The sequence below is a fragment of the Aspergillus tanneri genome (genome assembly GCF_003426965.1).
Source record: "Aspergillus tanneri strain NIH1004 chromosome Unknown AapTan_7_pilon_pilon_pilon, whole genome shotgun sequence".
In the NCBI taxonomy this organism is placed as follows: domain Eukaryota; kingdom Fungi; phylum Ascomycota; class Eurotiomycetes; order Eurotiales; family Aspergillaceae; genus Aspergillus; species Aspergillus tanneri.
In genome coordinates this window covers 658,122-682,992 of record NW_022984634.1, presented here as the reverse complement: position 1 = coordinate 682,992, position 24,871 = coordinate 658,122, and the positions used below count along the sequence as shown (strand labels likewise).

Genomic DNA, 24,871 nt, shown 5'->3' with positions numbered 1-24,871 from the left:
ACACAAAAATCACCACAACGAACGTGCACAACAGATCCCAACCCTTTCTTAGGGGTGCGAGAATACGAACAACTCATGAGCTCGTCCGAGCCATGATGCATGGTTTCGAGCCTTCCAGAAACATTATGTGCCTTGATCCTCACTATTTTAATACATTGATCCATTTATAGTCATCTAAGCGGCAAACCTATTTCTTCATGTCTTCGTTGATAACCTCTGTGGCACTACATCGTTCCATCCATATTAATTCAACATTGATACTGTTTTATGAGTAAGGGTTTATTGATAAGGCAGTGTAAGAAACAGACCTACAGACGATGGCAGTAGACAGACTACAGAAAGTAGATTAATAAACTAATCGAAATGTGACCGGCAGGTTATCCAATATATGTTCGTCACATACTGATGTGAGAGTCATATTTATCACGCCTGGATTTTATTCCAATGTCCTTGACAGGTCAACGTTTGTCCCACGGCTTACTTATTCTCCCTTGACGTTGTCCGCATGACGTGAGATTGTGAGAAAGTGGACACATATTGGACATCTGCAAGCACCTAGGACGCAAATCAAAAAAATTTATATATGGTGGCTATAGCATCAAACTTGATTATTTGCAGTGTGATTGATTCCATCAATGTAGTAGTTGTAACCTGACTAGTACTCAACCACATTAATGCTTGAAGGGCTGAACTTCTAATCTAAGCAAGTGTTCAAGACTAATACATCTGAAATAGAGTAAACTTGGATGACGAAATATGCGATATTATAGCGAATAATAACTTTAACAAATAACCAAGTGGGTGCTAAGCTTAGTGATACTCGTAGACCGTTAATATTAGCAACATACTATGTATAAATCGCAGAACTAATAAATTATTCCTACTTAATGCAAAGCTTATATATTTACGTTGACTTTATCACTAATTGCACCAAGATATTAAAACTAATATAGACCATACCTATGCCTCAAGTAACTTTGCAATGAATATAAGCCTGTCATGGGTTGCTTCTGACTTATATATAGACATTCATTTATAATTTACCCATGGAAAGGTCGGCATAATCCAAAAAGTGTCTCCCTTTTTTCAGCCAGTTCTTGCAGCACTGTTGCCATTCACGCCAGGCCTATTTCCAGCAGATCCCGATTTCACAAACGGCACTGCGACTTCTATGAGAATCATGGATCCTTCATCTGTGTACCTCCTTGGGGCTGGTACGCTTGTGCAGAACATTATTATATTTAACCGAACCTGACTCTGCTATTGAGATCTATGGTTGGTTCTCTGATTATTCACTAGATTGCGTGGACAAGGATCTTTGCCAAGATTGGGCTTTCGAAATCGAGGAAAGTTATGATGTGTGGATCTACAGCTTGGTCACCGAAGCCATTTCTGAGATGGTGAGCCCCAATAGTGAAACGCAAACTTATGCCAAAGACAGCGATTCTTATCGTCTTTGCTGGATCGGAGGACCGAAGCAGTCATCGGTAGTCGCGAGTTCTCGGGGTTCTACGTCAGATTCAGAGGACGATGCGAATTTATTGACTGGTCTGCCCAATGTCTGCAAAATCTCCCTTACGCAATTAATCAAGTGCAACTCCTACGCCCAAATGTTTCTTAGCCATCCCTGCCGGGACTCACCGAATAACGACACACAGCCTCGATCTGTGATGAGAGTTGTGGCCAGTCATTGAAGACCTTGTTCGACAATGCTGCTTCTAACAGTGCGGGATACAATGTTTCCGATTCCTCCGCTACCAAATTCGGTAGACAAATTTGATTTGGCTGGAATGAGACTTGTCTCAGGGATACCACAGCTGGAGAATACTCCAAGGTTAAGAGCTTACGCTACCATGATTCCTATGATCAAGAGCTCATGTTCTCCATGTGCAGCCTACAAGTTTAGTATACCTTTGCGAGCTTACACCAATGGTACTTACCCCAAGCTTGCCATTCCTTCCCCTCTAAGATAGGTAGGAGGTAGATTTTTATATAGTAACTATTAGTATAGCTAAATTTTCTGTCCGTTACTGCGGGTTATGCCTAATTAGGAACGAGGGAATGCAGCTCTATGCCCTATATTTATTCCTCTAGAGCAGGTGTACATACTTGCATACCTCCAGCAATACAACATTCACCCTCCGTCCACCCAGACAGACAGACATACTGACATAGGGCTAACACATCACGTGACATACGGGGATAGGACTTGAAGCGGAGAGCGGACTCGGTAATACTTCAGGGCGCATTAATAATGACGGGTAGACGGACTTAATAGTTGATATAATCTACCGCGATCCGTAATCCCGAAAATTTTTAAGTGGCTGCTTCGGTCGATATTTAAGTGATATGACGAATATCTGGATTGACTACCAATAGCGGTATTACATTGAAATAATCCATCCTATGGACTGAATGGAGATAAAGGTATAAATACTGCATATAGGGTCAGACCCAGAGGAGAAAGACAAACCAACCAATACACAGAGCACACATATACATATAATGTCCAACAAATCAGCCATCCTCCCCACCCCCAACTCCCAGCTCCAAATTCTCGACGCACCATACCCCGCCCTCACCCCAGACAGACTCATCGTCCGCGTCCACGCCATCGCAATCAACCCCGTCGATCTTGTGATCCAAAAACAAAGTCCAAATATCTTCCCGCATCTGGAGTACCCTATAACTCTTGGATTTGATGTCGCAGGCGAGGTCGTTTCTGTTGGAGAGCAGATCTCGAGGTTTAAAACTGGAGATCGCGTGTTCGGTCTCGCAGGGGGTGTATTGACGAATATCCGTCAAGAACAAGGGTTTCAAAATTACGTTGTGATGAGAGAAGTGGTTACTGCAAAGATCCCAGAGAAGATGTCGTATACTCAGGCGGTGGTCCTGCCGTTGGGGTTGTCGACTGTTGCGTCGGGGATGTTTCAGGATGATTATTTGGGGATGAGATGGCCTGTTCTAAGTGCAGGGGGTGGGAATGAGAATGAGATTGAGATTGAGAAGAGAGAAGAGACGGTGTTAATATGGGGCGGTGCGAGCAGTCTAGGATGCAATGCTATCCAACTGGCGCATGCAGCTGGCTATGAAGTGGTGACTACGGCATCGGAGAAGAACTTCGAACTGGTTAGATCGCTCGGCGCAGACCATGTCGTTGACTATCATGCTGCCTCAGCAGTAGATGACCTGGTGGATTTCCTACAAAACCGGAAATGTAGTGGTGCGTTGGCGATTGCACCCGGATCGGTGGAGAAATGTCTAGATATCCTGCAGCGCAGTGGGAGTAGACCCTTCGTAGCGAGTGCGTCACTCCCCCCTGCTGGTATCAGTGAGGACAAGGCCAAGTTCATCTGGGGGGGTTCCCTCGCGCGAAATGAGGTTGGGCCCGCTATCTGGGAGAGATATATCACACAGGCGATGGAGAGAGGAGTGTTTGTTCCCATGCCCAGGGCGAGAGTCGTCGGGGAGGGATTAGAGAGTTTGCAGATGGCGATGGATACGTTGGAAAGAGGAGTGAGTGCGGAGAAGATAGTGGTTCTTTTAACTAGTGTATGATATTAAGCTAATAATATTATGGAGTGAGGAATCCTCTCTCTCTCCACCACGATAGATATCTCCTCGTTACGTCCGGACTGACTGCGTCCACCGACGCCAAACACGATTGTTCTCGTGCCCGGGATGTGTCCAGAAGAACTCCTCCGCAGGACATACGCTCAAAGTTATCATCCAACCAGTCGGCCATCACGCGGGCTGGGTTATCTTCATATCCACCCAGGAAGGCTTTGACTCGGTGGATCCATTCCGGAAAGGGGACGATATTCCCAGCTGGAATATTCAACTCCTCTGTCAGGAGAGACACCATATCCGACCACGACTGACGGACTGGATTGTCAATATGATACACGGGATAAGGCTCCGTCGTGAAAAGCAGATCAACCAGGACGTTGGCCACCTCGTCCACCGGAGTCCAGGACAGCAGGCCCTGCAAATCAGGGAGAAGCTTCAGCGTCTGCGCGGACTTGATCAACGCGGGGAGATGTTCAGTGGGGTTCCAGTATCCAGTGACGCTGGACCCGGCGATCTGTCCAGGTCGGATGGTCATGGTCTTGAATCTATCCGGATATAGATGTAGTGTTTCGTCGAGGATCCTCTCGCAGATGAATTTGGCTTCGCTGTATCCGTTTGATAACACGGAGTCAATGCTAACCTTTTCTTCTGGGACATCTGGTGTATCAGACAATAAAGGATGACGTCCCACCGTGCCGATGGATGAGATGAACTGGAATCCGATCTCGCGATGCACGAAGGCTGCTTCTCGCGCTAAATTCACTAGATTTCGCATGGTCTGGAACTGTCCCTCAAATGAGGAGACTCCTTTGGCACCGTTCATGGGCCAGGCGTTGTGCACGATGTGCGTTACGGTGTGTTTGAGGCGCTCGAATTCTGGCGCAGAAAGTCCCAGGTGGGCATCGGCCGTGTTGGTTTCTAGAACCCGCAGTTTCGATAGTTCCGTCTGGAGGCCTCGCTCCTCGAGGGCTTTTTTCTGACGTTCCAATGCATCACCCTTCTTGCGATTCACGCAGATGACAGTCTGCACGGAGGGATGTGCCATCAACCGCGCCACGAGATGACTTCCGAGACTTCCTGTGCCCCCAGTAACCAGCACTGTGTATCCATCGCTAGATACATGCCCTGCAGTTGGCGGGGCAAATCCCTTGATATTACGTCGCACATACTCCTCTACTACTCTCCCCCGTTCCTCATTATTAACTCCACTCGGGGAGCTAATCTTCTTTCCCACCGGCAAACGAGAACACTGCTCCCCTGACGCAGTAGCAAAAATGACCCTCTGCACACTCACCTCAGGCGAATGCCCATCCGTCCAGTCGACATGACCATATCCCGCAGCATGCAGATCCGCCTCCCAGCGTGATTCATTCGTAATAGCATGATGTCGTCCATCATTAAACACCCACCACCCCCGAAACAAACCAAACACAATATCCACTGCGAAAACAGGCCTCGTCATCTCCAGCATCAACAACACCCCGTCCTCTCGCAATGTCTGGCGAATATATCTCGTCGACGTCTGCAGATTCGACGTTGCATGTACCGCATTACTCGCTATCACGATGTGTTGCGTCCCGAGTAGATCCTCCCCCGGTGGCTGCTCGATATCATGTACCCGGTATCGCATAAATGGGTACTCTTTGAATCTGCGACGGGCCTGCGCGACGAATCCAGGGGATATATCAGTGAAGGTGTATTCAACGGGGATGTCGAGGTTTGCTAGACCGGGCAGAAACCACTTCGTGCCTCCGCCGGTGCCAGCGCCCATTTCTAGGATCTTTAGTGGGCCGGTATCGCTACGTTTTGTTTGAACCACCCGTTGGATGAAATCGAGCATCTGTTTGTATCCGCTTACATTGTGCGGTTCGTTGCCGTACATCCAGGATACCAGGTCCTGGCCTTCTTTTGTGCCGAAGATTAATTGTAGGCCGTCTTGCTCGCCGCGAAGTACCTGGGCTAGATGGCGGCCTGTGTAGAAGGAGAGCTTGCTGGCGCCGGCGTATTCAGGGTATGTGCGGGATATTTCCTCGAGGATGGCGCTGCTGGAGCGGGTAGGAGATGTGATGGCTGTGCGGATGAGCTGGTCGTTGTTGATGTCGATGATTCGTGCCTCTTCGAGACGTTTGTAGAGGTATTCGACGAGCTCGCGATGTTGAGGATCGAATGGGATGCGGGTGAGACGCTGGCCGGAGGGGGCGCTGCGGATGGCGTCTCCCAGTTCTTCAAAGGCTTCGAGGGTTAGGGTCACGCAGAGTTGGAGCTGAAGTGGTGCAAAGGCGTGCACGCGTCCGCTGCATTGATTCTCTGCGAGGAATTGGTCTGTTAGGGCTTTGGTCTCGCCGAATGATTCTAATACAATGGTCATTGAGAGGTGGAGATCCGTATCACTGTACTCGGGGGTTAATATATTTCTGGAGCTAGACCTATCTGATTCAGCTTGAGGTTGAGAAGCCATGTGAGATTGAGCTCCAAGTTCAGGTTCAGGCTCAGATTCAGGTTCATGAACTGACTGAGTATCAAGATGGTCAATACCCAGGGCAGACTGCACACACTGCACCAAATCCCGGAATGTCTCTGCCTCCATGAGATCTGTTGCCGGAAGACTGCACTGGAAAGCGTCCTCCATTTCGCGTGCCAGTTCCATGGCCATGAGCGAGTCGACTCCAGCGTCAGCCATGTTTCCATCGTCATGGATATCCTCAGGATTCATGGCGCAGAACTCGGCGACGACAGCCTTGACTTGTTTTTTGATATCTTTTTTTGGTTTCTCCTCTACCTTCTCTTCCACACTCCCTTTCTCCCCCGTCTCCTTGTTTTCTCTCTCTGTCTTCCTCTGTCCATCCGGCGTATACGTCTTCGAAGAAAAACTCTGTAGAATTTTAATAAAGCTCCTCTTCCGAATCCTCGAATACCTCAACCCCAGAAACACCTCCACTAGGTCCCCCTGGGGCTCAAACACAAACACATCACTCGTATACCCACCCTCATCCCTTCTATGAAACCCCAATACATCCCACGTCTCCGGCCTATCCACATGTTTATCCGCATACGCAGGACACCGCATCCACATCTCCATCCCACTAGCAATATATATCTCCTCCGGATCACGATCGGTCATGCAGTTCACCCAGAATCCGCCAACCTGACTGAATGCGTCAACAAGGTATGCATCGGCCCATGTATCGGGGTTGTATTTCTTGCAGACACGACCGGCAGATTGGCTGTCTTTCCCGACCAGTCGATGGACGCCTCGGTAAGGGGTAGAATAGTTGATTATTTCTGAGAAAGCACGGTAGATGTTTCTGCCTTGGAGGATGTCATCTACCTCTGTGTTGTAGAGGAGGGCTGCACAGGTGCGGTGGGAGATGAGGCGTTTGTAACGGGCGAATTGTGCGACATAGATTGCATCATTGGGGGTGTGGAGTGTTATTCTGGCGGAGCAGTGCAGTAGACGGGTTTTGATACCTTTTGCCAGGTCCTCGCTGAGGTAGTGAATCGTCCATGTTTCTTTCTGCTTGTCTGGGTGTAGTTCTATCCAGACTTCGCGCGATGGATCCAGACATAATGGCGTCTCGCTGGTCACGTCTTCAACTACCGGTATTTTCCCCGTTCCCTCTGGGAGACTATGTAGTGCTTCGATGACCAAGTCTAGTAGAACTGACGCTGGAGCTAGCGGTGCTGTGTCGGCTGCAAAATGTCCGCTTATTGGACCTAGGTATCTAGGATGAGACGTGTTGATGCGGAATTTCGCTACCTCGTCTTGATATCCCAGGAAGGCGTATACTTCCTCTTGTTCTTGAGGGATAGGGACAGAAGGAAGTTTTTTATTCTCCATCCAGTGTCGTGATTTCTCGAACTGATATGGTGGGAGGAATAATGGTGGATAGCGTACTGTTTGTGGATGATGGCCCCAGTATCGGACGGAGATGCCTTCTTTCCATAGTCGGATAGTTGTATCTGCTAGGGAATTCATGGCCTGGGAATGAGTGATGTTGACGCTTTCGAAGTAGTGTCCTGTAGCTGTATCGACAGCTTTACTGGCCATAACTGCCACGCTGGAATTGGATCCTGCTTCGAGCCATACGCAGTCTCCGTATCTCTGACTGAGACGTTGCACTGCCTGGTGGAAGTATACTGGACCTCGTAGATGGTCCGCCACGAAGGTATTCGTCATGCTCGAGGAATGCTGCGTCGCGCATTCGAGATGGATACTCGGTTGCTGCAGGGCTAATCCCGAGGATAGCTCTGCTAAGGATGGAAGCAGACCGTCGACCAGACGACAGTGAAATGCGTGGGTTACGTTCAATCGCTTGACCCGATGTCCGGATAAACGCTGCTGTACTCGGTCAATTGCTAGTGATGGACCCGCGAGTGTGAAACTTCGTGCTGCGTTGTAACAGGCTATGGAGACATCTTCATCCTGAATAATCCGGTTGATTTCTTCTTCACTTCCCTCGACCGCCAGCATTCCCCCGGGATCGTCGTCCCATTTACCTCTGATCAGGACCGCACGATGTGCTACCATTCTCATGGCTTCGCTTAGACTCAGCGCCCCTGATATGCATAGCGCAGTTAATTCGCCGAAACTGTGACCTACCACTGCTGTCACAGGCAGTCCGGAGTCCATCCATGATCTTGCGCATGCATACTGCAGTGAGAATAGTTGCGTCTGCAACTGCACGGGGTCTGCAGTTGTATGTTGGAATATCCCCGGGTAGAGACTATCATATCCGAGAGACTGAACGATAGCATCGCACTCGTCGAGATGTCGTCGGTACAGAGGTATGTCGTAAATAGACCGGTCTAATCCGATAGATGTGGATATCTGGCCTCCAAAACAGAGAATCACCGGCCGGGCAGGCTTCTTCCGTACTAGACACGTCTCGTCACCGGAGATTATAGTTGTCAATCGGTTTTCTAGTTCGTTCAGCGTGAGACATGCGAATACTGCATGTCGATCAAGCATTGGATTCGACTGTCGCGAGAGATGGAATGCCACCTGGCCTAGGGAGATCTCGTTCGAGTGAATATACTCGACGAGTCGTCCAGCGTAGTCCCGAATGCGATGCTCGTCTAGCGCGCAGAATCGGACAGGCTGGATAGCTGTGTCCATACCTTTGATATCCTTGCCGTTTTCTTCTGCCAGCGGTGCTTGTGTCAGAACCATAGATGCATTAGACCCCGAAGCACCGTAATTATTTATCAGAGCTGCTCGGTAAGGGACCGTCCAAGGCTTCAACGCAGTCACGATTTCAATTCCCTCGTCCGCCTGGATGAGCGGATTCAGCGAGTGAAAGTTCGGCTGTGGTGGAATCCAGCCTTTATTGATCATCAACACCACCTTGACGAGCGCAATCAATCCGGATACGCCCTCTGTATGACCGACCAGTCCCTTGACAGATCCGAGGGCCAGCGACTTCTCCTTTCTGTGCGCGCTGCCTAATGTCTGTTTCACACTGCTGTATTCCGCTGGATCACCTGCCTGTGTACCGGTTCCATGAGCCTCAACGACAGAGATATCCCTGGGACTTAGCCTCGCCTTGCGCATCACTTTATCAAACAAGCCCGCCAGCGACGTCGCATCCGGCACCACAATCGGCGTACAGTTATCGTTCTGCTCGACGGCCGTCGCGGCAATCGTCCCCAGAACCACATCCCCAGCCGCCATAGCATCTCTCATCCTCTTGATAACAATCGCAGCGAACCCCTCCCCACGACAATAACCATCTGCCGTCTCATCGAACGGCTTACACGGCCCCGTCGGACTGACAAACGACGCCCCCGCCAGATTATCATACGCTAGGGGACTCATAATCGCATTCGCACCTCCCACCAACGCCATTCGGCACTCACCTCGTATCACAGCCTGACAGGCATGATGCAACGCCACCGCCGATCCACTACATGCACTATCAATACAGAACGCAGGTCCCCTCCATCCGAAGTAGTGACTCAATTTTCCAGCCATGAAACTCCTCAGGAGCCCTGTCGCTGCGTACGCAGAAGCAGGATGACAGTTCACGTTATTTTCGTAGTCCACCGTGCAGGAGGCAATGTAGCAGCCTACTTTCTTCTCTGGCTCTAGCTCTGCACTCTGGAAGTATCCCGATTGTTCGAGGGCTTGATATGCAACTTGCAGAATTAATCGTTGCTGCGGATCAAGCGACATCGCTTCGCGCGGGACCTTTTTGAAAAATCGATGGTCGAATGCGTCGATGTCGCGGATGAAATTTCCGTACCACTTTTTCTGCACCGCATCGGGACGCCAGGGGGTTTCGAAATTGATATATCTCTCGTGAGGAAGGGGTTTGTGTTGAGATTGGCCGCTGCAGAGGAGGTGCCAGAATTCTTCGAGCGAGTCCGCTCCTGCCACTCGACAGGACATGCCGACTATTGCGATGTCGTCGTCGTATACACGGGGAGTGGAATGAAGGGGGGAGAGACGGGATAACGCGTCCAGGTTGAGATCTGCGAAGTGGATTATTCGATTGCGCAGTGTTCGAAAAAAACTTGGTGGGACGCAGCGTTCAGGTCCGAACTCGATGACTTTTCCTGTGCACAGATGGGTGGTATGCACGGCCGAGAACGTATCATACCAGTGGCAGGGCTCAGCCAGGATCGACTGTATGACGAGATGATGCAGAGGTCCGGATGTCTGTACTATATCTCCCTTGTTTGTCCGCGTGGGTTGGATTAGGTGCGATGCGTCGGGTAGTTGTAGCGCAGCGACGGCGTCGCAGAGGGATATCAGGGTCTGAACTGTATCACGATGTCCCGGCCAGTGGTATCGTCCATTGAAGTCGACAGGTGTGCAGGTGCATCCGACGGATTCCAGGGCGTTCTGAAGGGGAGACAGATGGCGACGCGGAGTAGTGATTGTGATGCGGTTGATATCGTAGTATACCGTGATGGTGGACTATCCTATTAGCTTCATTCCATATAATATGGATATGGATTGATACCTCGTAATCCGCCAGTACACTGGATAAATCCTGGTTCTCCTTCAATACCGTTGCTAACGAGGTATACTCCTCGTTCATCTGCTGCGCGTCTCCCAACGCCCCCAAAATCATCGCCAGTCGCACCGCAACGGCGACATACTCCTCGTCAAGCGAGGCGACAACAGCACTCAACAATCCAATACAGAACCCAACATTTTCAACTGGCTCGGTCTTCGTCCACCTTTTGTACTGCGCATACTGCGTGAAATGCGTCAACATCAACAGCGGCGCCAGCTGGATATACGGTGGGGGAAACGTCTGCTCAGCGAGATCTCCACTGCGGAACCGCTCGTGCAGCTGGACCAACTGCTGATATCCAGGGATGTCGTTTAACTGGGGAAGGGACTGTGCTGCAAGATGATAGTAAACAGGCAGTTCAGCCAGTACCTGTAAGGCCCAGCCATGATCGTCGAGGACGACGGCGCGTAGATGAAGAAAGTCATCCCTTGTAAAAGAGAGACACTGGCAGCCGAAGAGGAAGACGTCCATTTTACGCATTATAATACATAGCTACATAAACATATTTGTATCTATATATATATAGGTATATATATAGAATAGGGATGGTAAGCTTTAATTCTGTGCAACAGGCATATCTATACTCCGGTTACATGTCGGACTCGTTCCAGATCCTGCAGACACTCCACCAGCTCGCGTAACATGCCGTCAAACGCACAGTCCAGATATCCATGGGCCGTGAAGAACTCGGTACACATCGTCAGGGGGATTGGAGTGAGTGGATGAACCTTGAAATATCCAAGCTGTCCCTGTATCTGCACTAGATGGACTACCTCGTGCGCCGCCAGGATACACAGTCGTTCGTACTCGATCATTCCTAGCAGGTGCTCGCTTGTTTTCCAGGTTGTTGATTCTAGCACGTTGTGCAGATACAAGACCATTGTCTGCGCCACTAGTCGTGCAAAAACTAGCATCGAGTCCACTGGTGTACAGCTCGCCAACGCCTGGATGCGATGCCGCAGCATCTCGTGCAGCCATTGATGGCGCGTCCAAGTGTCTTCGCCGTGCAGTTCATGTATTGGTTCGTCGGTAACTTTCTGGCGATGGGAAAGTGCTCGTCCGCAGAGAGTTGCGAGAAGGATGCACTCGCCAAATGACCCAGGAGAATCCCCTCGCCCTATTACCTCGCCCAGGAACGGGGATGCCACCGGTTGACCGACTTGGAAGTCATCCTCGGGGGAGGGGAGACGCGTGCTTATCTGCTTCATGATATTAGTTTCCCTCCTCTGTCTCACACCCGCACTCGGGAGATATCCCCAGACCTACCAACTGTTCATGCAAGGTAAACGGCAGCCCATTATGAAAACTAATCAACCGATCCAGGGTATACGCCATCCAAAATGTCCTTCTCTGCTCCTCCTTCCCCGTCCAATCCACTTCCAACGAATGAGAAGGATCATCCAGCTCGTACAAACGCATCGCCAGAACCAACCTTCCACATCGTCCAGCACTCATCCATGCCTGCTGCGGCGACAGATACATATACTCATACAGACAGACGAGCACCCACGCCTGAGCCTGTTCCAGCACCGCCGTCTGCGGCTGCAGATCCAATGCGTCTAGCATCTGTCGCGTCTCGGCGTATAGAGCATCGCGTAGGGACTGGAACTGAGCGGACAGCGCCGCAGCGAGCGTCCACATAGCGGATTGTAGACCAGACTGGGCCTCTGTGGGAGGTGATTTCGCCCATATGAGGTATCGCCATCGGTGGAGGATGGGAGCGAAGGGGTGAACGCGGTCGAAGTATAGTTGGTCTCTACATTTGAATTATTAGCCTCTATCATATAGGATTTATGGGAAATAGAATACAGGTCAGCTCGCATCAAATCAGACACGATCCCCCGGGGCAAGACTTCTTCGTCAAAGGGCATTTGGCGATCGGCCAGGCAGCGTTCGAGGGCGGCTATATTATTAGCATTCATCTATCAGGATAGAGAGAGACGTACCTATTCTCGTCCGCAACGTCCGCAGCTGTCCCTTTCGCGGCCCTCGAGGTAATCTCGTCGCATTGATCTTACATTCAATCCCCGTCTCGAAACAAACCTGACACTGCGGACGTCGTCGATCGCAACGGACTTTGCGACGGCGACATTCCTCGCAGGCTGATCCGGGGCGTTGGCGCGATATGGACATTTTGATGATCTATCTGTATCTGTATCTGTATATATATATTTATCTATGTATTTATCTACGTATTTGTGTATATGTGTATGTTTATGTTTGCTGGCAAACTGCAGCGTTGTACGGAGAATGTGCAACACCAAACATATAAATCACACAGCTTAAGTATATACTGACGGTATGACAGCAAGAACAATCTACTAACATACTACTGAGATAGAGTATAGTCTGAGATACGACAAAGAGAGAAAGAGATGGACTTCAGCCATATCCTCGACATCATCGGCCAACTCCCCATTCTCAAAAGCTACACTCACATTCTTCTCTGCTTCCCCTTGGCTGATCCCTCTCTCGACTCCCTCGAGTCCGCCGTTCAGCATCTCGTCGACCTGCTGCCTTTCCTCGCCGGACAGGTCGTGCATGAAGGGCTCTCTCCCACCTCGTCTGGACAATTCCTCGTCAAGCCGTATCCCCATCCTCGATCTCCCCTGCGCATCGAAGACCGTCGCTCCCAGTGCGTCTCCTACGAGACCCTTCTCTCCGCTCAGGCCCCCTCGTCTATGCTCCCCGGAACTCTTTTGGGCCGTCGTCGTGCTTTCCCCGAGTCCTACGAGGATTCTCCCGATGACCCAGCCCCGGTGTTGGACATCCAGGCGAATCTCATCCACGGCGGACTCCTCCTCGATCTCGCAGCGCAGCATAACATCGTCGACGCCATCGGTCTCTTCCAGATCGCGCATCTCCTGGCCTTCGTCATGCGCGGGGAACCAATTCCCCAAACAATGCTCGACGAGGCCAATCGTCCTCGACACGATCTCATCCCGTTACTCGGAGCCGATGAACCTCTCCTCGACCATCGTGACCTCCGTCCTGCGCCTGAATACATGGTCTCATCTCCTCAGCCACGAGAATCTATAGGGGCCTTTGAATGGCGATATCTACATATCGACGCTGTCGCTGTCCAACGTATTAAGTCCCTCGCGGATGCACAACCTACTGATTTCCATGCTTCCACTCCATTCATCTCCGATAACGACGCCCTCACGGCCTTTCTCTGGCATCGCATTACATATGTACGTCTCCGTAGACTAAATACCCCGCAAGCTATCTCCAGAATCAGTCGCGCCGTGGACTTCCGTCGTGTGGTGGGTCTCTCACCCTCGTATCTAGGACACATGGTCCGCGTCGCATTCCTCCGTCTCACCTTCCAAGAAGTGGTCGATAGTTCACTCTCGAAACTCGCTTCCCTGGTCAGGAAATCCGTCCTCGATATCTCAGACATGTACAGTCTACGTAGCTACGTGACTTATCTTGCTCGAGAACCGGATAAATCTACCATCAGTTACGGGGGAGGTTTCGACGCCAACACGGACCTGTCATTTTCGTCAATTGCGCATCTCTCACTGCCCGAGTTTGGGGCTCTAGGAAAGCCGGATCTCCTCAGAAGACCGACATTTCAGCAGTTGCCGTGCTCGATGTATCTTGCGCCTAGTATGAGGGGAGGGGTTGAGGTGTTGGCTTGTTTGCTTAGGGAGGAGATGGAGATGTTGGTGGGTGAGATGGGAGGATTTTTGAATTATATTGGATAGTCGGTATACTGTTCAATATTAGCTAGCAGTCGATAACTACAGTTAGGAATTCAATGGTGAAAATAGTATTGAGCTCAATAGTGTATACTAATATCTGTTTAAGTCATACTTCCTCACCCAAACACTCAGTAACAATCCCACCCCCGACACTCCCACCATCACCTCCCAAATCACCCTCAAACTATCCGTATACGCCAGTTTCAAATGCTCCTTCGCCACTCCCTCGCTCATCCCCCGAATCACAGCCCCAAGTGCAGCTGCATCCCGACTCAACTCCCCAGCCCTACCTGCCCACTCTTCATACCTCAGTAAATACGAATTCATCCGGTTCTGAAAAACAACACCTCCCACAGCAATCCCTACAGCCTGTCCGAACGCCCGAAAAAACACAACCATCGCCACTGCCACCGTCAAATTCTCCGTTGACGCACTAGCCTGGACCGCGCAGACGATTGCTGCAGTTAAAATCCCCAGACCGATTCCCCCTGGTATATTCAGGAGAATCCATCCCGCTGTACTCGTATGCGGACGCAGGAGGCAGAGTAATCCCAATCCCACCGTCGCGATACTCCATCCCACCCATAGTCCCCAGCGATATCGCCCTGTGATGGTGATGATAGCTCCGCAGAGAACAGCCGCCGGGGCTACAGTGAACGTCTCGGGGAAGAGAGCCACGCCAGTTATTATGGGACTGAATCCGCGCACGGCCTCGTAATATAGAGGGAGATAGTACAGCGCACACCAGAGGATTAGACCCTGGAGCCAGCTGGTCGCGAAAGCGATCGTCGTGCTGCGATTTCCGAAGACAGAGTGTGGGATCATCGGGTTATTCGCGTAGGTCTCGTAGATGATGAAGATGAGGATTCCGGTTCCGCCGATGATTAATGGGACCAGAGTGTGCCATGATCCCCAGGAATACATCACTCCACCCCAGGATAATGGGATCAGGAATGAGGCTACACTACCGACGAATAGGACTGTGCCGATGTAATCGATCTGACGGAGTTTCTCCCGTAAGGATCCATCGGGTGTGCTGAGGCGGAAGAATATAAGGAGTATGGCTGCGAGACCGATGAATGGGAAGTTGATATAGAATATCCATCTCTACACCCACATTCAGTAGTCAGCATATACCGTTAGTTAGGGGTATATACATACCCAGGACACATTCTCCGAAAACCCACCCCCCACAATCGGTCCCAACACCGACCCTAGACTATACATCGCGCTCAACACGCCGTAGTAATTACCTCGGAGTCGCAACGGAACCAGATCTGTGACTACCACCTCCGAGAGCATGGCGATGCCCCCGCCGCCGACGCCTTGGATGCAGCGTCCGATAAGGATCTGCGTGAAGGTATTGGCTAGTCCGGCTACCAGGGCCCCAACCAAGAAGAATACGATGCAGATCGTGATCAGAGGACGACGGCCGAAGATACTCGATAATGTGGCGGTTGTTGGTTGGAATACTATATTCTTATTATATATTATATCTATGTTATATATGTATACGCACCAGTCGAGCATAAAAGGAAGGACGTCCCGCTCCAGAATGCTTCCATGGCGGAACCGTTTAATTCCCGGGCCATTTCCTATATCATTAGCTCAGATTAAAGATGATAGTGGTGGACGTACTGGTAAAGCTACTGAGATTGATGTCCCATCTAGCGACACCATCAGGGTCAAAATGGCCAGAGTGACGAAGATGAGTCTTCCGGTCAGCGAGAGCTTGAATGTCTCTGTGTTCTCAGTCTCATGTTGACTCTGGCTATGGCCATGGTGGTCTAGTTCTGTCTTGGCCATTCTCTCTTTCTCTCTCTGTGTGTATGTGGCTCTCAGTCTCTCTCTCTCTGTCTGTTTCTGATGGGTGTTACTGAAATTGACTGACAAGGACTGAGGAGTTTGAACAGCATATCCTAGTCATATACTAGAATATAATAACAAACACCACGTCAAACAACAAACAGATATCCACTGTACTACCGGGGCGCCCATTTCCGAGAGATTTTCCGTATACAGCAAACAGACAATCAATAGCAATCAACAGCAATCAGTATGAAACCAACATGCTAATATTAGAGCAAATAGTACAGCACTAGTATCAATTAGTATCAATCAGGTCCACCTAGATCGTGAAAAGTCAACACCAGAATGGCAGACCAGAATAATGCTCAGAATAGAAGCCAGAATGGAGGCCAGAATGGAGGCCAGAGCCACGGAGCGAGTAATCAAGAAAGAATGGAAATAGCAATCATCGGCACCGGCATCATCGGCTGTATTCTCTCCCTCGGTCTCCTCTCTCACTTCTCCGTAACCATCTACGAACAAGCCCAATCCCACCGTGAAATTGGCGCTGGAATCGCCTTCACAGCCAACGCCCGACAATGCATGGCTCGCATCGACTCACGTCTCCCGGACTGCGTCGCCGCCGTTGCCACCATCAACGGCGATCCCGCCTGTCCCAATGACTCGATGCAGTTTGTGGACGGATTCACGCATCGTCCAGATGACGACGTTGGAGATGACCTCCATGGTAGACGCGTTTTTACGCTCTCCGCTGGACCAAGGGGGTTTCAAGGCTGTCATCGTGCTCAGTTCCTAGAGGAAGTCATGAGGTTGATTCCCCCTGGAGTTGTCCGGTTCTCGAAACGATTGGTATCTCTATCTGAGCAAGATGGTCGTATCAAATTGGACTTTGCAGATGAGAGCGTGGAATATGCTGATGCGGGTACATCCCCTTTATAAAACCCAGATATAAACAAGAATATAATTGATATAATATATAGTAATCGGCTGTGACGGCATCAAATCCCGTGTTCGCCAACTCCTCCACCCTCACGCACACCCACAATATACACATAAAATCGCCTACCGTGGACTGATCCCCATGGAAGACGCAATTTCCACACTTGGTCTGGATCGCGCCCGCACGCAATGTATGTACGGCGGTCCTGGTGCACATCTATTACATTTCCCCGTGGCGCAACAACGTTTAATGAACGTGGTGGCTTTCGCCGGGGACGCGAACGACTGGCCCAAAGACCTGCCCATGGCTCAGCCAGCTACCCGGGACGAGGCGGCTCGTGTCTTTGAGAACTGGGGCCCCACTGTGCGTGCGGTAATTCGCCTCTTGCCGGACGAGATGGATAAATGGGCGGTTTTTGATAGTTTGGATTCCCCCCCTGCGTCGTATGCGGCTGGTTGTGTGGCTATCGCGGGTGATGCGGCGCATGCGTCCTCGCCACATCATGGGGCTGGGGCCGGGATTGGGATTGAGGATGCGTTGGCGTTGTCGACTGTTCTTGGCTGGGTGAGTGAGGTTAGGACGTGGGAGAGGAAGCGGGCGCTGCAGGCTGCGTTCCAGGCGTATTCGACGGTGCGGCGTGAACGTGCTATGTGGTTGGTGCGCAGTAGTCGTGAGGTCTGTGATATCTACGAGTGGAATCATCCCGACTACGGTTCCGATATGGAGAGAAGTCATGAGGATGTCAGGGCTAGGTCGCATCGTATTTGGTATTTTGATATTGATGGGATGCTGCGTGACCTGCGTGACGAGTATCGTCGATTGATCGAAGCAGATGTTAGTTTAGCATAAGATGTCACTAGAAAAGATGTGATCGCGTAAGATGTGACAAGAAAATGTTGGGTTGTTGACTAGCCCATCCACGTATCCTAACTATAGTCTAGCATCTCCCGCAGTATTACACTCCCCGTCAGTTCGTATACCTCGCGGATGTACTCCTCGTCCAGTGAAAATGCCCGTGCCATCAGGTTCGGAATGTATCGTCCAACCAGCCCCTCCACATCCACATTGCCTTCCAGGAACCCCGGTTTCAGCAGACATTGTCGGAACCGATCCACTGTCGACCGCAGATGAGTCGAGTGGAACGGCACGTCTATCCCCTGCAGCGGGATCGTTGCCTTCCCCCGCTGTAACTCGATGGGATGCGGAAGTTCTTTGGCCTCGTCCAGCAACCGCTCGAGTACCTGCTGTGCTTCCGACCCATCCTTGAATTCGACCGCCTCATGGACCACCTCTAACCCACGAGCCGACTGCGCTATGTGGTCCAGGAGTTTCCCCAGGACGTACAAGTTGGTAGTCTGTCAGATCAGCATCTGCATGCCCATCAGGCGAGCCAACTTACAGTTCCCGAGCACACATATTGCTCCCCTTCCACATTGAAATTGACAATCTCCAGCAGTCCCCCACTTGCGGTAGCTATTACCCCTACTAAATGGGATAACGCTTTTTGATTAAAGACTACCCAAGTTAGCTGCGGTAGACAACACATCTAGAAACTTACATGGACCAACCCGCTTTGGGTTCGCTGCCACCATGCCATACCCCGCCCCCCCCTGGCCATCCTGTACAGAGGCTTGCATCATCAACCCTCGATAGAACGCCAGCTCCGCCAATGCCCCTGTAGAGACGTATCGCGACAAGGCGCTTAGTGCCCCGTACTCGCCCAGTGAGTGTCCTGCATACACCGCGTCTTGCGATACATATCCCTTGGCGCGCATCTCTGCAAACACAGCAGCTTCAAACACAAGGATCGCCGGTTGTGCGAATTGAGTCGAGTATAATAATCCACGGGAGTCACTAAATGTGTACGATGTTGAGCTGGGTGAAAGACCCGGGAGGACGCACTTTACAATACGACTCCCGTCAGAAAGCGTTGACTCGGTGGTGATAGACAGATAGTTCTGCCTGATCCTGCGACCCTTTTTCCCGCCAAAGTTGATGGTGATGGTTCGTGGATTGTTACGGACGATGTCAAGAACAGACCACCCTGGTTGATCAGCAAGAGTTGACGCACGAGCAAGACATAACCTACCATATGCGCCATACAGCTGTGCATCAATTTCATCCCACAGCCCCTTCGCCACCGGACTCACTTGATACAGATCCATGCCCATCCCTTGGCTTTGACTGCCTTGACCGGTAAACAGATATGCAGTCCGCGGTTGCTCTACCTCCGCCTCGGCGTGCAGTACTTTTTCATCGTTGTGACTGCGGAACACCTCGACGATAAATCGCATTCGCCCCTCAACCATGCCAGTGTGCTGTATCCGCACCACCAGCTTCTCTAACGGCATCACCATTGCTACGAAACTGGCTTTAAAAAATTTGAGCCGCTCTCGCTCCCCCTCCAGCACCAGATACTCCAAGGCAGATACCGTGATGGCGGATGTGCACATACCATGGCAAATTGTTCCAGGTAGCTGTGCCAGGTTTGCGAAAACGCTCGAAGTATGGATAGGGTTGAAATCTTTAGAGAGCTCGGCATATGCATGGTTACTGGCTGGCATTTGGACCCCCAGTTCCGAGGGGCCCGACCAGCCCGGCCTGTCAAAGTCAATCTGTTTGGCTGATCGAACCCCTTTGCGCTGCATGAAGTCGACAACAGGGTTTCCAGAACATTCATCGCATTCAAAGTGAACCTCTCCTATCTCTACTAATTTATGGCCACTGAGTCGACAGCGGACGGTCCCTGTGACCCGCAGTCGTTTGGATTTCGCCGTTGTGTGCGTGACATCAGAACGAAGACTAAAAACCAGCGACTTACCCACCAGAGAGGGCGCATTATCATGCAGATGGAGCCATCTACGATGTCTTAAAACTTCCTCGTCAACTGTCGATGACACCCGGACGATCCAGTCGGGTTCTTTAGTTCGGCGAAACGTTGACGCAACATCCATGGCTGATCCGCGAAATAGGAATTCTGAAGTCACAGTCAACACGGGTGCTTTACAGCGTGTGATAACAGCTTCCACTACAACGGCCTTTCCTGCTTCTTCAAAATATACAGCTTGGACTTGAGATTGAGAGCTCACTATGTCACCAACACGTAGTGGCGTGGCCCCAGAATGATATTCAAACGTGTTTGAACGGTGGACCAATCTGAGCAAGTCACCGTCCATCCCCTTGGCGACCAACGGTCGAGAAATGACTTCCCACGCTATGACAATCCCAATGCTAATGGGAATTATTGTATCGCCAGGACATATACCCCTGTGGCCCTGGAATGCTGGGCCTACTGCCATGATCAAGCTATTGAGCATCTCAGCTGTGAGGGTCGTTTGACGTCCATAGAACGTATCATGTATAGCGACGTCCGGGGTCTGGACTTTTCCAAACCAGACATTACTGTAGAAATCGCGGCTCCTCTCAATACGACCATCCGATATCTCAGTCATTCTTGAAACTGCGCCCTTGGCATTAAATTGATAGAGCAGCCGTAAAGACTCGGTGTTTTCATCAGGATATACTTCGACCTCTATATCAACTCCATTGTGGGATATGAGCGTCATTGATGACTTTGATTTGTGTTTCTCCTTTGTTATTATGGACAGCCTGGAATGATCGGGGCTTAAAGAGAGAATGCTCTCAGGATAGGTTTCGAGGAAGCAACGGAATGGGTTATCTTGGCGCCTACTTCCATATAGGATAGTCTTCTCCCCAAGGACCGCCTGTATCCAGGCCGGCGTAGTTCGACAGCTATCTAATCCTATGGGAGATGGAGAACAGCGGCTAGCAGGTTCCGAAGCGGTGACCGATGACGGTAGCGACAACTCCTCTAATGGCAACGCCCTCGCAGTCGTAGAAATGGTTGACCAAGAATCCGGCGTGACCAAGCCACTATCCAGACCGCTGTTAAGGTCTTCACTAGTTCCATCGCGCTGGATAATATCGACCAAAGACATTGTGATGGAATCAAGGATATCCTTGGCGGACTGGTCCTGGTCTCGAGAATATTGTGCAGCCACAGGACCATGCAAAATACATACTCGTTCTGCATCTCGGTCAACAACAGCCTCAATATCCTCTGATTGCCACAGAGAGTCTTTCTTGAAATAAAATTCGAAGTCTTCATTGAGCACAGGAATGAAATTGACTGGTTTCCGGTTTGGGCGTTTGGTCTCAATCAAAAAAGAGGACACATCCTCAGGATTCAAGACAGTATCAGCGCCGTCAGGACAGACGCTGACGAAGGTACGGATAAAACCATCTGGGTTCTCTTTTAAGCTGGTACGAGAAAGATTTTCTCTATCCATTGGGCTACCACAGAACCTTTCCAAGGCGCGTGTAGCGAAGCTCATAGTGAAGTCGATGTATGACGGGTCAACCCAGCGCCTTTGGTGATGGACGTACATGAGCGCAACTAGTCGGCTCATTGTTTCCCCATACGTCATATCTTTCAGGTCAACGGCATCTCCATGTGAGTTACGCCCAAACCAAGGCTTCGCAAAATCTTCATTCAAGCGAGTAATAATCGAGCCCCTATGTTGAATAAGATATGCCTGACGATCTTTATGGGCCATACTGAACACTGTTTTATCCATTTCTGCCCAAAAAAGGACACACCTGTTGGCCACCTTGTGAATTGGTTCTCCCATCTCCGACTGTACAGTAATAATCCCCCCGCTCGGGCCTAAGTAAGTGTTCTCCCACTCATTGTCCGGAACACCGGGTGTCTTGCAGATAATCTCCTTAACAGGAGGTGAAGTATGGGCTTCACGGGCCACCATCATGCGGCTTCCAAGCAAAACACCGTCAAAAGGCATCGCCGCATAGCCCATTTGAACAGACCACATGCCGGTGAGATATGGGTGGATACTCTCTCCCGTACCAAACCCACTGCCCGCTACCAAGTAGATATTAACATGCTGGCGGATAAGGCCATAGGTTTTAAGTATCGGAGCATGAAAGTCTTCAAAGGAATGATGACCTCCACCTCTCCCTCCGGTCCATTGGAGTATTATAGGAAATTCAGGATGGCTCTTTGCAATGTCGACCACCTGGCGTATGGCCCCCACTGACCCTGGCTTGAAGCCAATGTGACGTAACCCCAGTGTCCGAATATACTCCGTCACAACATCAAGAGAAGGCACACCAGCGCCAATTGTGAGCCCCTCAATCAAAATTTGTCTTTGTGATAGGCGTCGTAGTAGTGCAATCTGCCAGCCCATAGCTCGAGGGTTGGCATATATAAGATTGCAGGTGATACCACGCCCGGGAGTAATAGCGTCTGCTAGTCGATTGATGGCAGCCTCCATATCAGCTGATTTGTGGTAGCCACCTCCCGCGAGTTCGGTATGATAGCCGGCGTTCATAATGGCGGATACAAAATCCCAATGCACCGTTGTGGGCGTCATACCACCTACCATGACGGGCGGGGTGCCTAACAGCCGACTGAGTCGTGTTTCTAACCCAACAGCTGATGCTGTCGTCAGCCGCGGCTGATATAGCTGACCCCAGCTCTGAATCTTTGTAGATGATTCCAATAGGATAGGAGAGACGAGGTCTTGCATGGACCCTATATCTGGATCTCGGGATTCAAATTCACCCCCTTGAACTATCCGTATACCATGGCCCTCTGTGACCTTTTTCACTAAAGGTGCAAGGCTACCTCGATCAAATACAACGACGTGGGACACAGACAAAACGTTGTCGTGTTTATGGTTAGCCCCAGCCAGCGCGATGGGCCAGTCGCAGAGCTCCTGCATAATAGCATCGAAGGCGACGTATAATATATTGTCGTTTATTTCGCGAATATCTTGTCCGGTACGAGTGTGATAGACCGGTAACAACAGTTGATGCGAATGCAACTTGCAATCTGAATATCGACTTTTCAAGGATGCTGCCGCGCCTTGGAGGTATGGTGTGTGAAAGGGCGTACTAATCGGCAAAAATGAATGGTAAATAGTTTTTCCCCGACGACTAAATGGTATTCTAGTCTGATCTATGTTAGGCCTGCTTATTTCTTGTAAATAGCTATCAAGATGTACTAGCGAAGCAACGGGACCAGCCACCACGAACTGATCTCGGGCGTTGATGAGAGCAAGATATAACTGTGAAGCCTTTGGCAAATCTTTGTTGATGCTCGCTACCAGGGTGTCAATTTCATTTCGTTTCAACCCACGTACACTGAGCATATATGACGGCTCAGTCTGACCTCTTGTGGAATGGTTCCTCCCTGTGGTGAGGACCGGACTCCACACCGCAGCATGATGGCATTCCCACCCCAGCCAGAATAACGCTTCCACAACCAGCCTGGAGCTGTCATAGAAAGAGTCCCAGGAATCTGAAATGGCTATAGCAATAGAAATTAGTATCCCCTGTGAGTGGCCTGTTGTGGCACGCAGTAAGCGTCGCAGCCCTCCAGGCGTAAGTCCCGCTACATGACATATAACCATGTAGCGTGAGAGGCTTAGAAGGCCAATAACCGGTACACTCACTGGAGCGTTGGCAATAAATTGAGAGTCTGGAAGCTTGGCTGGATCGGATATCCAACTCTGAATATCGAATGGGTGCCTTTCGTAGTAGCGACTCAATTCCGGAAGCCGTGACAGTTCGTCAAGACGACACCCGATGACCTGTATAAAATCTCGCAGTATTGGCTCGTATGTCATGTAAAGCTCAGAAAGTTCTTGTACGCAGGTACAGCTCGCGTCTCCCTGCCCACCAAAGACTGCCATTAGCTGGAATCTGTCTTGCCGTGCCTGATCAAAAAAAGTGCTGAGAGCCTTGCGGAGAAGATGAGCACTGTCCCGCTCGCCACCACTACTAGCTTGGATTGCCTGATAATAGGTCCGTAACAATCGCTGGCGATTCTCCAAACTTGGGGACAGCCCCGCCACTAGCGAGTGGATGTCCATGCCACCTTGCAGGAATTCATTCTCAAATGCTTGTACAACAACCGCCAGAGCATTCTCCGATGTCTTACTGTAGAGAAGCAGAAACTCGAGGTAGGCAAGGGCGAGTTCGGGAGGCGTCTGTAGCTCGTCTTTCCTAGACAAGTAGAATCGGGACAGCAAAAAGGCATATTTCTGCGATTGCAACCATGGGAAGTGTGTGCTAGGCACAGACAGTGTTAGTTGGATTTCCCTGTGGCGGAAGACAATGTCGACTGCCGTTGTTGAAGACGACAGGGAGGAAACGAGTAAAGGGGAGGAAGGCATGACAGAGTCAGATGACGACACAGGACGCTCTTCCACCAGAGTCATTCCTCGTGATCGTTCAAGCACCTGAGCAATCGCAACAGCTGAACGAGGGGACGAAAAACGTTGGTCCTTCTTAGCAACACTCAAAATCCAAAGATCAACAGCTCATCCTGGGCGGGACCATCGTCCCCTCGACTTCGTATCATGAAACCACAAATCCTAGGGAAGAAAAGAAACCAAAGCACCGCAATTTCAGTGATTCTCCAATATATTGGTGCATGCCCTCTGTCCTTATTTTTCATGTTTAGCCATTTCCAGCGTTTGATACCTATGTAGCTCCTCCAGATGGCAAATTTGCAGGTCTAGATTCATCCCATACAATCTCATTGATCCAAGGCTAATACTCTCTTGTCACAGTTCCTGCCTCCTTCGCAACCATAGTGTAAAACCCACAGTCGGAGTTCGGTTAGACTGTAGTGTTGCTAGTCAGTGAACTCGACCTCTTGTCGCCGCCGGAGTTTCGTAAACGGAGTTTTTAGTCTCTGTGCCACCCAGATTTATTGACCTTACAATATCTATCTTTAAACATACTGTTATACTCGGCGTATGGGACCCACTGTGGCG

General features: G+C 50.4%; 7 protein-coding genes across 7 annotated transcripts; 4 read left to right on the top strand and 3 right to left on the bottom strand.

The window, feature by feature from the left end:
* Window positions 1–1,180: 1,180 nt before the first annotated feature.
* ATNIH1004_006825 (uncharacterized protein) lies at window positions 1,181–1,694 on the top strand (the record flags this gene model as incomplete). The annotated part of the gene is made up of 2 exons (XM_033571452.1): window positions 1,181–1,214; window positions 1,300–1,694. 2 exons carry the CDS (start codon window positions 1,181–1,183, stop codon window positions 1,692–1,694), a joined length of 429 nt encoding a protein of 142 aa, XP_033424767.1.
* An 811-nt stretch (window positions 1,695–2,505) lies between these two features.
* ATNIH1004_006824 (zinc-binding alcohol dehydrogenase family protein) lies at window positions 2,506–3,535 on the top strand (the record flags this gene model as incomplete). The annotated part of the gene is made up of 2 exons (XM_033571451.1): window positions 2,506–3,503; window positions 3,532–3,535. The coding sequence occupies 2 exons, from the start codon at window positions 2,506–2,508 to the stop codon at window positions 3,533–3,535; spliced, it is 1,002 nt and encodes a 333-aa protein (XP_033424766.1).
* A 39-nt stretch (window positions 3,536–3,574) lies between these two features.
* ATNIH1004_006823 (Type I Polyketide synthases (Type I PKS)) lies at window positions 3,575–12,725 on the bottom strand (the record flags this gene model as incomplete). Its single annotated transcript, XM_033571450.1, has 7 exons — window positions 3,575–5,996; window positions 6,084–10,489; window positions 10,584–10,961; window positions 11,186–11,791; window positions 11,859–12,348; window positions 12,402–12,495; window positions 12,539–12,725. 7 exons carry the CDS (start codon window positions 12,723–12,725, stop codon window positions 3,575–3,577), a joined length of 8,583 nt encoding a protein of 2,860 aa, XP_033424765.1.
* Window positions 12,726–12,967: 242 nt separating this feature from the next.
* Window positions 12,968–14,302, top strand: ATNIH1004_006822 (uncharacterized protein; the record flags this gene model as incomplete). Its single annotated transcript, XM_033571449.1, has 1 exon — window positions 12,968–14,302. The coding sequence occupies one exon, from the start codon at window positions 12,968–12,970 to the stop codon at window positions 14,300–14,302; it is 1,335 nt and encodes a 444-aa protein (XP_033424764.1).
* Window positions 14,303–14,389: 87 nt separating this feature from the next.
* On the bottom strand, window positions 14,390–16,105 carry ATNIH1004_006821 (uncharacterized protein; the record flags this gene model as incomplete). The annotated part of the gene is made up of 4 exons (XM_033571448.1): window positions 14,390–15,406; window positions 15,461–15,675; window positions 15,819–15,894; window positions 15,938–16,105. The coding sequence occupies 4 exons, from the start codon at window positions 16,103–16,105 to the stop codon at window positions 14,390–14,392; spliced, it is 1,476 nt and encodes a 491-aa protein (XP_033424763.1).
* Window positions 16,106–16,453: 348 nt separating this feature from the next.
* Window positions 16,454–17,897, top strand: ATNIH1004_006820 (FAD-dependent oxidoreductase; the record flags this gene model as incomplete). The annotated part of the gene is made up of 2 exons (XM_033571447.1): window positions 16,454–17,030; window positions 17,089–17,897. The coding sequence occupies 2 exons, from the start codon at window positions 16,454–16,456 to the stop codon at window positions 17,895–17,897; spliced, it is 1,386 nt and encodes a 461-aa protein (XP_033424762.1).
* A 77-nt stretch (window positions 17,898–17,974) lies between these two features.
* Window positions 17,975–24,310, bottom strand: ATNIH1004_006819 (uncharacterized protein; the record flags this gene model as incomplete). The annotated part of the gene is made up of 4 exons (XM_033571446.1): window positions 17,975–18,403; window positions 18,448–18,530; window positions 18,607–19,092; window positions 19,138–24,310. The coding sequence occupies 4 exons, from the start codon at window positions 24,308–24,310 to the stop codon at window positions 17,975–17,977; spliced, it is 6,171 nt and encodes a 2,056-aa protein (XP_033424761.1).
* Between the last annotated feature and the right edge of the window lie 561 nt (window positions 24,311–24,871).